Raw genomic sequence first — 12,194 nt, 5'->3', positions numbered from 1 at the left:
ATTCCACACTTAAAATGGCTAAAATAAAACACAGGGATAAAAGAAATGCTGATGAGGCTATAGAAAAACAGGATCACTTGAACACTGTCGGTGGGGGAGTAAAATGCAAAAGCCACTCTGGAAAACAGTGTTAGTTTTTTAAATAAAACTAACCATGCACTACCATGTGACCCAACAACTATAATCTTGAATTTATTCCAGAGAAGTGAAGATTTCTGTTCATATAAAAACTTGTACATAAACATTTTAGCAGCCGTTTATAATAGCCAAAAATTAGAAATATCAGATATCCTTCAATGAGTTACTAAACAAATGGTGGTATATCCATATCATGAAATATTATTTAGCACTAAGAAGGAATAAGCAATTGATTGTTCAACAAGTTGGAGAAAGCTCCAGAGATGTATGCTAAGTAGACAAATGCCAATCTCAAAAGGTTGATATGAACTGAGTACCTGTGCACCTCCATGCAAAAATGCACATGTCAAAGCCTAACCCCTAATATGTTGGGATTAGGAAGTGGAGTCATTGGCTAGTGAGTGATTAGGTTTAGATGAGATCATGAGAGTGGAACTTCCATAATGGCATCAGTGCCCTTGGAGGAAGAAAAGAAAGACCAATGCTTTCACTTTCTGCCATATGAAGACACAAGACGTGAGCCTTTTACAAGCCAGGAAGAAGGCCCTCACCAAAAGTTCATCTGCCAGCACTTTAATCTTGGACTTCTAAGGCTCCAGGAATATAAGAAATAAATGTCTACTGCTTAAACCACCTAGTCTATGGTATTTTGTTATGGCAGACTGAACTAAGACAGTTATAGATGTCCATTTATATAACATACTGAAGGCACCAAGAGGGCTCCTTTGGAGACAGGAATGTTCTGTCTTCATTGTGTCAATATCAATATTCTGCTTGTGATACTGTTTTAGAGTTTTAGAGGATAGTACTATTGGGGCTACAATTATGTTAAATTAAAAAGCTTAGTAAGAAAAACTGTAAGGGCCGGGGATTTAGCTCAGTGGTTCTGCCGCCTGCCTCGCAAGGGCAAGGACCTGGGTTTGATCCCCAGTACAATAAATAAATAAAATAACATACAAATAAATAAAAAGAAAAATAACTGAATACACACATTTGTCTGAAGCATACTTTATAAACAATCATATGCATATTATATGCACACACATATAGTTTGGGAAGAAATGCAAAATATTAACAATAGATAGCTCTAACCCTAAGTGTGCTAGTCTTTCAAATTTCCTGCCAGTTCAAAAAAAACAATGAGGGAAATGAGTAATCTTTACTTTCTCTACTGATCCTTAGCTTTCCTATTTGGTTTGGTTTTGTTTGTGGTAAAGGGGACCAAACCCAGGGCCTCATGCATGATAGGCACCCTTTGCTGTTTTGGTCTCCTGTTTGAAATGTTCCATATCAAGACTAGTCCCATCTGACTGAGTTTTGTGACTCCATAAGCACCTGCATCCTGGAGAAAAAGGCAAAAAACCATGTAGTAGTAGCCTCTTGTGTCTGACCTAATTTATTAAAACATATCCTGATGTCAGGAGATACCACATGCCATATCATAAAATGTAACCAGAAAAAACAATGTTATCATCACTCTGCTCAGCATATTTGAAAAGGAGGCAGTTTCATACCTGTCTGTGTAAAGGAAATTGGTGTTTTGCTTGGTTTTGCCACCTGCCTTGCAAGAGCAAGGACCCAAGTTCAATCCCCGGTACCAAAAAAAAAAAAAAAAAAAAAAAAAAAAAAAAAGAGGCAAACAACTCTGACATTATTTTTACTTAAGTACACAGGCAATTATTGACTTGATACTTGAAACAACCAATTACATGAGATTGTGTCCTAAAAATGAAAGAAGACTTACCTGGTAGAGGCAGGCTGCTGTTCCAAGGAAAAATGCAATGATGTAATTAAAATCTTCACCATCACTCTGAAACACAAAATAAAAGATTTTTTTTTTCCTGATGGAACACTGTTTCAAAAAAATAATCCACCGGGGTGAAGGGAGGATGGGGACAAGGGGAAAAAATGAGAACCAAGACCTGGCATGTAAAGGTACAAGATCCCAGTAATGAATGTAACTGTACTGTCTACCTAGAATGTACCAATAAATTAAATTTTAAAAAATAATCCACCAACACGGGACATGATAACATGATATATGCGTTGTCAAAATTTTTATGAAGTGATATATGAAAGTCTCAAGAATCCTAAGATGGAAATGTAAAATACATAAGATCCAAGGAATGGTTGGCCAGGGAAGATTACAAATATTCTTTTGCGTCTTGGACTCCCCCCATCAATTTCATTTCATCAACGAGAAGATGAAATCCCATGGGGGAAGTTCCCTCATAATGCAACAAACCTCTCTTCTTCCTGCTGAAGAAATCACATAAAAATGCACAAACTCCTGCTCGTGAGGATCACTACTTGACTCAAATAAAAATCAACAAATTTGACTATCTAGGAAGCACACCACTAAATTGTCCAATAAAGTAATCTGACCTGAGTTTAAAAGAAAACTGAATAGCCACTGTCCACTAGAGTGTGCTAAATCCCAAAAAGAAAGATCAGGACCAGTCAGCCACGTGCATGGAATTTCTTTCTTTCTTTTTGGTACCAAGGATTGAACTCAGGACCTTGTGCTTGCAAGGCAGGTGGTGGAACCACAGCTAAATCCCTGGTCCATGAAATATTTCTTTGAAAAGAAAATGAATGAAGACAAGTAACCACCCATGCTTTTCTATTTGTTCTTGGTTCCTCTTAAATATCCACATCCATCAACTTTTTTCAGTGCATTTATGAAGAACATATTAAAAATCCAGGCAGAAGGGTTAAATTTTTTAAACACAGAAATATTAAATTTAGCCCTTTTCTTATCTTAGAAAAAATGTATTTAATAATGAAAATTCCCACAAGACACAGGAAGGCCTATCATGACCATGTTTTTAGAAGATAGGATAAAGAGGAAATTCCTCTTGTCCTGCTTATTAGGCCACAGAACTGTGTGTGCTGCAGAGGGAGAGTGCTTGCTTATCTAGTGCAGAGATCTTAAAATAGGAACCATTAATCTGTCTGGATGCTCAGGCCAGTTTCCACCCCAGAGGCTGGGAAGGTCAACTTCTGCACTTTAATAATTCTAAGACCTTAAATAAGCTTTTTTTTTTTTTTTTTTTTTTTTTGTACTGGGATCGAATTCGGGACCTTGTGCTTGCGAGGCAGGCGGCAGAACCACTGCGCTAAATCCCTAGCCCAATCAGTCTCTTATTTTTTAAATGATCTTTTTTCTGATTATAAAAGTTCATGTTCATTGGAAGGGATGTGGAAAATATGTATTATAAAAAGAAGAAATTCACATTTTTGTTTTTGTTTTTTTGAGACAGGGTCTCACTATGTAGTTGAGACTGACCTAGAACTCACTATTGTGGCCCAGGCTGGTCTCGAACTCACAGCGATCCTCCTGCCTCAGCCTCCCAAGTGCTGGGATTACAGGCGTGCGCCACTACACCTGGCTTCCTTCACATTTTATATATACATAGTAATTCAGAGTTGTGATATTACGATATCAGAACTCTGAAAGAATGTCAGGCCTTTCATGTATTTTCTCCCCATCTCTCCTGCCTCTCTCTCATCTCCCTTTCTCTCAATCTCTACATGTCTGCATTTTAAAGAAATGGAACAATACTTTTGTATGCTGCCTTTTACTACTTCATATTATATTAGAAAGACTTTGTCAAGATAGTAAATATTTCTCAAGCAGAGCATGTGTAATGATTCATAACCTTTCATTGCAGGATACACTATAATTTAATTATTGTCCTATGTTTGGATATTATTCTTACTCTAAAGTTATGGTATAATTTAAAACTCTTAATTACCTCTGGATCAGGTAGGAGCACTTTCCAGAATCAGGCCTGTACTCAAATCTTTACTTAAAGATGTATTACTTTAGACCAATTATTTAACTTACTTCGCTCTTTTTAATAAAAGTTGTAAAGATTAAGTGAAATAACATTTGCAAATATGAAGGAACTGGGAGGCAGTAAGCATTCAAAATCCTTCACTAAATCTCTTCCTGGTGGCTACTGTATGTATCACTCACTGATAGTAAGATTATTTTTCAGTATTGTTTAGATTTCTAGTGTACTGACCTTATCTCCTATATTAAGATTTTTTTGTATGTTTTTGAGACAGTCTCCCTAAGCCACTAAGTTACTCAGGTTGGGCTCAGACTTGCAATCCTTCTGCCTCAGCCTCGCAGAGTAATGAGATTATAGGTGTTTGCCTAATTGAAGGCAGAAAATAAATCTTACTACTTGTATGGAACTGTATACACAGCAGGAATTCAATAAATGAATGCTGAACTGGCCTGGGCTTTGAAAAATCTTTAATTTTATTTGATAAAGAGAAGATGGTCTATAAACATATCTTTCCATTCAGTGTGTACTCATTAAGCACTTACAAGCCAGGTACTGTTACCAGACCTGGCAAAGAAAGCAATAAATTCCTTACCATCTCAAGGAGCTCACTCTCTAATTAAGAAGGCAGAGCATAAATGGTTCTCACTCAGAACTGATGGGTAAGTAAGTGTATGTAAGGTGAATGGTGTGGGGCTCACTGTAGATGCACCTAATTCTGCCTGGAGAAGAAACAGTCAGCAGGTTTCCCAAAGGAAATCAAGCTTGATCTGGGTCTTAAAGGATGAACAGGGAGACAAGGCAGGAGGAGAATTGTGGGCAAAGTGGGTAGCATGTGTGGTGTCAAAGAGGGCGCCGGATAAGTCACACATGTGTAAATACCGAATAGTTTCTCTGGTGTGAATAATCTGCAATAATACATAAGATCCTAATAAGATTACTGACATTTAGAAATGGGAAGAAAGGAGCTAAAGGTGTAGGGAAGGTAGGATGGGTAGGGGACGGGTAATAAGGGAAAAGAAAAAAATGTGAGATAATGAAAAGATGGAAATAAAGTATTTCTAGATGGGGAGGGGAGAAGGGGGTGAAGGGAGGGTAGGGACAAGGGGAAAAAGTGAGAACCAAGACTTGTCATGTAGAGGTACAAGATCCCAACAATGAATGTAACTGTAATGAATCCCTAAAATGTACCAATAAACTCAATTAAAGTTGAAAAAAAAAAGAGGGCGCCGGCTAGGATGACTACAACATTTCTTGTGTGGGGAATTATTAAATGATATCCTGCACTAGACTCGGAATATAGGAATACAAAGAATTTGAGGACAAAAATACTAAGCTCATTCTAAAAATAGTGTTTTGGAGTTGCCAGTGGGACTTCCAAATTAGTAGATATTTAAGTCTGCTTTCGGAAACTTTTTGGAAATCTACTTTGGTAGTCATCTACTTAAAAAGTAGTTAAAGGAAGACCCTATGACAATCAAATACAAGTCTTAAATCTTGGCTCCTAAATTAGGCAGGGAGTGCTAGGGAGAGAGAGGGGTAAAGGGAGGGAAGGAGGGAGGGAGGGAGAGAGAGAGAGAATATGATGAATGAATTAAAAACACTATAAAGAATATCTTGGGGGCAACTGTGGAAATGTGATTCTAGATTTTCTACTAGGTAATACTGTCCCAAACTTAAATTTCTTTAGTGTGAAAAGGGCATTGTATTTATGTAAAAGCATGTTTTAGTTTTTAAGACACACATATTGAATAGTGTTGGAATAAACTGTAATGGTGCTTGCAATTTTACTTTCAAATGAGTCAGCAAAAAAGGGAAATGGCAAGGGAAAAAGGTAGATGTTAACTGCATTATTCTTTAAAATTTTATAAGCTTTAATACTTTAAAGATAAGACACTGTGCTGCTGTGTGGAGGAAATAGGAATACAAAGGAAAAATGTTGGGGTCACTGAAAAGATCAGAATAGATCTTTATGTATCGATATGATGTGATCCACATATTATTTAGGGAAAAAGACGCAAATCGGTATTAGGAGTAATCACTATTTGTATAAAATGATTTAAAAAGAATAATTCCATAAATATATAGGTACATGTATCTAGCACATAATCTCTCGTGGTTGGTTCTGAGGGGGAGAAATGGGAAGAGAATTACTTTAAGGTGAAAATTATATAATCAACTTTTGTAGATTTTCAAATTTACCAGGTGCAAGGGCTAGAGGTGTAGCTCAGAGATACAGTATGTACTTAGTGTATGTAAGGGTCTGGGTTCAATCCCAGCCCCCCCCCAAAAAAAAGGAAGGAAGGAAAGAGTTAAGAGTTAATTTACTATGTGCACATTTTGCATATTTTGCCGAGTATGCATGGATGCAGTACACAGTAACTTTTTTAAAAAGCCATTTTGAAAATATCCAAAGAGAAGATGTAGAGCTAGAAGACTATAAAGTCAAGAATAGAATAATGGAGAATGTCACTATTCAAAGGACAAGTGGAAAAAGTTTCTTATAAACTGAACAAGGAAGAAAACAATAAAAATGGCAAAAATGGCTGTATGGAAATGGGAATGAAAGCCTGTCAAGAATGTAATACATCAAACTATTAACAGTGCTTTTTTTTTTTCCACTTAGGTTTTCCAAAGTAAACATTCTTAAAAATCAAACAAGGTTGTTTTTTTGTTTTGTTTTTTTGAGATGGGGTCTCACTATACAGTCAAGACTGACCTGAAACTCACTATGTAGCCCAGGCTGGTCTCGAATTCACAGCGATCCTCCTGCCTCAGCCTCCCAAATGCTGGGATTACAGGCCTGTACCACCATACCTGGCTAAGGAGTTATTTTTAAAGGAAGAAGAAAATGACAGATGAGATGAGGTCACTGAAGACAGTGGCTAGAGTTTGGCAATCAGAAGGACACTGGTGATCTTAAGAATCTTGGGGGCCTGGAAGAGACCGCAGCAGACTAAGAGAGTAGAATAAGGAAGGAAGCAAACAAATTAAGCCTACTCTTTCAAAAAACTAAGGAAGGAATATAGTTAAGAAGCTTTCTCGTGTTTTGTTAAAAGAACAGTGGCGCTGAGGGAAAGGAGCCCTGGAGAAGAAGCAGATGAAACGTAGGTGAAGCCACAAGTATAGGTTGAAGGACGAGGGGGACAGAAGTGGGAGTGGACGGGGAAATGGAACACAATCAAGGAGAAAGGAAGGGGGTTGACAGAGGAGAAGAGGGGACACAGATAAGGAATTCAAATAAAAATGTAAAAACATCACCATTCACCTTTGAGGGATGGTAGGGTACTAATGTATTCTTTGAAAACAAAGGGAAAGTAGTTTTAAAACTATGTATGGAGGTGAACAAAGGCCTCACACAAAAATTACACAAAGTATTAGAATGATGCCATTAAAATGTTTATATTAATTAGGAAATATTTCCTTTGTAACATCAAGTAAAAAAAGGACACAATTATAACATATATGTGTGTGTATATAAACAAATATATATATATATATATATATATATGTATCAAGAAAATTTGGGGATATTTTAAATTATCAATTCCTTAACAATGAATGAGTACAGAATAAGGAAAATATTTTTATTTCTCTTAAAATAAACAGTGGACCTAGGATTTGGCTCATTGATGCCACCGCCTGCCTTGAAAGCGCAAAGTCCTGAGTTTGATCCCTGGTAACAGAAAAAAAAAAAAAAAGAAAGAAAGAAAGAAAAGAAAAGAAGAAACACTGCATATTAGCATTGATATTATGCCACTAAATAAATTGAAAACTTCTGTTGACATTTAATGGGTATGTAATTTCTACAAGGGTTAACAAATCTACGAAAATAAAGAAGACAAGAAATAAAACCAGCTGATTATTTCTGCTTTGTAGTAGCTACAGTATTATAATTTTATAATCAGAGAATCTCAGAATACTAGTGTTGAAGCAGCCCTTACGTAGTCTAAAACCCTGCAGAATAGGAAGAGGAGATTCTAGAAGATTAAGTAACTTATCACAAAATTATTTGTTGGCAGATGGGACATAGATGACTTCCAGGCTAGTGTTTCTATTGTTGTATTAGTTGACTCAATTTTTTTTTCTAATGCATCATATGCAAATTACTTCTAGATTGGCATCATCCTAATTAATATCACTGTTTCAAGGTTGATCCTTAAATGAACATGTAAAATATAAGCCAATGTGATAAAAGCTCATGTATTCATAAGGTGTCAATTCACAATAAACTTTTAACATCTCTAAACTCAGAACAAAGGAAGTAAGTGAAAATAACCTAATTTACACATTACTGTAAAGACTAAATTCAATTTGCCAACTTAAAAAACCCTATCCTAAACCTCTTCATTCTGAAGTCAGATACCAAAGAAAAACTGCAGTGCTACATGTTTTAATAAATTCCTCACTATCACCGTAAGAGGCAGATATTAATCCAGAAAAACTGATGGTGAATCTTTCAACAGCATACAGAAATACTGATTCATGTGGATCCTCAAATTTAAATGTACCTCAAGCACAGTTACATATCAGAAAATAAATGTAGCAATCATTTACAGCACTGAAAAAGAATACTAGAATTCAAGGTCTTAAAAAATTAAATTAATATCTATGTATTATTCACTCAGGAAATATAGTACATATTTTCAGATAATCTATTCCTTAATCATTTACCATTTTTTAAAGTTTTTTATTAATACATATTTGCAGTATATAATGATTACACTGTGGGAAGTGGGCACATGTACATAACACCTCTTTTTTGTCCCCTACCCTTCCAACCTGTCCCTGCTCCTTCCATCACTCAGTCACTTTCCCATTTGCAAAAGCTCTATTTCCATTTTTCTTTCTTTTTTTTCATCCTCTCTCCCTCCCCTCCCTCTATCTCTTGCTCCCCTTTCATTAGAAAAAGATCTCCCATGAATGTAACTGTACTGTATACCTAAAATGTACCAATAAGCTCAATGAGGAAAAAAAAAAAGAAAAAGATCTCCCTACTTCCTATTATCTATGTTTATTTGGGGCTTCTCATATATTTAAGCTTGGGGCTGGGGATGTGGCTCAGTGGTTCTGCCTCCTGCCTCACAAGCACAAGGTCCTGAGTTCGATCCCTGGTACCAAAAAAACAAAAACAAACATATATTTAAGCTTGTGTGTCTGATTCATTTCACTTAATATTATGGTCTTAAGTTGTATTCATTCATCTATGAATGCCTCGAGTTTATCTTACCTTACAAGGATCAGAAAAATACTGAGGCCACCTAATCCGAGTATGACCTTTCTACTTTCTCTATCACCACCATGATCTGAATAATTTCACTGCAGGTAACTTCAAAACAAAAAAAGGTTTAAGTCCTGTGTCTTGACGTGTGTGCATGCAAGTCTACATAGCAGTCAACTTCAGAACTCCTATTTTTAATGACCAAAAAGTTATCTATGTGACTATAGAGATTTTTTTTTTTTTTTTTTTGGTACCCGGGGATCAAACTTGGGACCTTGTGCTTGCAGGCGGCATCACCACTGAGCTAAATCCCTGGCCCTGTAGACAGTATTCTTAACACAAATCATAATGGTAAACCAAAGAGAAGGCTAAGAATATGTCTTAAATCTAATGGTTGCAGTGAAAATAAAAAAGACATTTTATCCCATATGTAACGAACAATAATAAAATAGACCCTAATGAGAGAAAATTTCATGTGAGAGACCTCAGGTCATCAATTTTGTATATTTTTTTTCAGGTTAAATTGGGCTAAGGATATTATGCTAAAATTAGTCTATTTTGTATCCCTAACGTAGGCTGTTTAAAACTCAGGTTTATCACTGTGTCCATTTGCATTGCAACATTTCCTTTCATTTGCTTATGACCCAATTCCGCCTCATAGGATACAGGAACCTTAGAAGTCAGATTCTTCTAACACTTCCTAATGTTCCCTTATTTGTTCTCATAGCAAGACAAGGAAAAGTACCTCTAAGCACCAGTTACACACATTTTTCTCTAAATCAGGTCCCCCAAAACTAAAACAATGGTACTCTATTTCTGGTCCAGTGAATTGAATTTCCAAAAACAAGGATTCTAAAATTTACTCGAGAAAAATCTGAAACTACAGGTAGCTGGGCATAATTTCAACACTCTGGCAGGATGAGACAAGAGGAATGCAAGTTTGAGACATTTAGCAATTTAGTGAGACACTGTCTCAAAGTAAAAAAATAAAAAAGTGTGGGGATGTAGCTCAGTACAAAGGCCCTGGATTCAATCCTTACAACAAAAAATAAACCTGTGGGTGACAAGCTACTTGTAGGCTGCATTCCTCCCAATTTTGCACTCTACTGTCATTTCTCTCTCTCTGAATCAGGAATAATCACTCATGAGTGCACAGAGCAGACATTTGGCAAGGTCAGAACAAGACTTTAAAATAATGCTAAGGGAACATGTGGCCAGGCCCACCTGCCTGTATTTTCCAGAGAGCTAAGTATCCCATAGGAACCAACTTATAGTTCCCTGGATCAGATAAGAAAGAAACACCACTAGAGTAAGCGTGATCTAGGTCAACAGTGAAAAAGAAAGGATTTCCTATCAACCATCAGAAAAATACATCTTCAAAGACACAAGCATATACAAGCGTTCAGATATTTAAAAAGAATAATCAAGACTTTCCCCCAATTTACTCCATTCCTCTTTCACACTCTACTACCAGTTATGATAGACTATTTAAAACATACCCCCTCCTAAATCCCCTGAAGCTTCTAAAGAAAATGTGGAATCTAAGATAGGGACAGGGAAAAACTAAAAGGTCATAAGCTGGACACGGTGGTACATAGCACCCAGTACTCTGGGAGGCTGAGGCAGAAGAATGCCAAGTCTGAGAACAGCTTGGGCAACTGAGCAACTGAGAACTTGTCTCAAAACAAGGATGGGGATGTAGCTCAGTGTATAGGTCCTGGGTTCAATCCTTAGCATAAAACAAACGAAAGAAACACACAGGGGAAACACTCATCCTCTCCTTAACCTCTGCAAAAAATATTTACCTTTCCTTTTCCTGAAACTGTTACTTGAAAACTCTACCAATGAAGTTGGATTAATAATGGTTGTCTCTTGGCCAGGGATTTAGCTCAGTGGTTCTGCTGTCTGCCTTGCAAGCACAAGGTCCTGAGTTCAATCCCTGGTACCAAAATAAATAAATAAATAAAATAATGGTTGTCTCTTTTTTTCCCCTTTGCTTACTGAATAGATGCCAATGATGTTTTTCTTTTTTCTAAATTGATTTTATCAGTACAATTTAGATATATAATATAATGACATTTATCATTGGAAATATGTACCTTTATGTAATCTATCTTGGTTCTTATTTTCTCTTTTCTTTCTTTCTTCTTTTTTCTTTGTTTTGTTTTGTTTTGGTGCTGGGGATCGAATCCAGTATCTTGCACTTGCTAGCCAAGCACTCTACCACTGAGTTAAAACCCCAGCTCAATATTTATTGTTCTTATTTAAAATTTGAATGAGTAATTTTTTAATGGTTCAAGAAGTAAAAATACACAAAAAGGTAGTTGATGAAAAGTTTCACTCACTCCCATTCCATTTTCCCATCTGTCTATTCCCACCATGTTTATGACTTTCTTATCCTTCTAGAATTTATTTATGCAAATTCATGCAAAATAAGACATCATGTTGCATAACATACTATTATTAGTCTTTTTATATAAATATAAATATATATATATATTATACACACATATATAAATTGAAATTTGGGAAACTTTATTTGTGCTGCCAACTTTGGAAAAAGTCATCCCAATTTACTGTGTTGAGTTGGCATTGTACAGAAATGGACAGCCATATTGGTCTAGAAATATTAATTTTTTTTATTTTTTTTCCATGTGTACAGGGATAACACATTGTACTAAATATGAAGGTCATATCTACGTGGGTTTGATTACAGAAACTAATAAAGTATTCTCTAAAAAATGAAAAAAAGAATAAGATAAGACTATAAGAGCAAGAAGCAATTTAAATATGTTCAGGGACCATTTTCATCTCCAGAATTAAGGATTATTTTAATCTTACATCATTGCCTTTTCTCTTTTACTTTCCTTTTTAGTTTTATTTTAGGATTCCCTATTTTTAATGTTCATACAGAGATTTAACTGAAATACCGAATAGTTTCTTTGGTGTGAAAAACTATAATAGTACACAGGATCCTAATGAGATAATTAATAATGTGAAATAGGAAGTAAAGGCATAAAGATGTAGGGAAAGTGGGA

The 12,194-nt window shown here is 35.9% G+C and overlaps 1 protein-coding gene across 3 annotated transcripts in view; it reads right to left on the bottom strand.

The window, feature by feature from the left end:
- The window catches only part of Sec22a (SEC22 homolog A, vesicle trafficking protein), a 74,606-nt gene that overhangs the window by 18,901 nt on the left and 43,511 nt on the right, over window positions 1-12,194 (bottom strand). For all 3 annotated transcript variants that reach the window (XM_010618047.3, XM_010618044.3, XM_010618030.3), the window contains one exon: window positions 1,883-1,948. In XM_010618047.3, the coding sequence (XP_010616349.1) occupies window positions 1,883-1,948 (66 nt within the window). The remainder of the gene's footprint in view (window positions 1-1,882; window positions 1,949-12,194) is intronic.

Source organism: Fukomys damarensis, unplaced genomic scaffold (genome assembly GCF_012274545.1).
Source record: "Fukomys damarensis isolate Sample0158 unplaced genomic scaffold, DMR_v1.0_HiC HiC_scaffold_24, whole genome shotgun sequence".
NCBI classification, from domain to species: Eukaryota; Metazoa; Chordata; class Mammalia; order Rodentia; family Bathyergidae; genus Fukomys; species Fukomys damarensis.
This window is presented reverse-complemented; position numbering and strand designations above follow the sequence as displayed.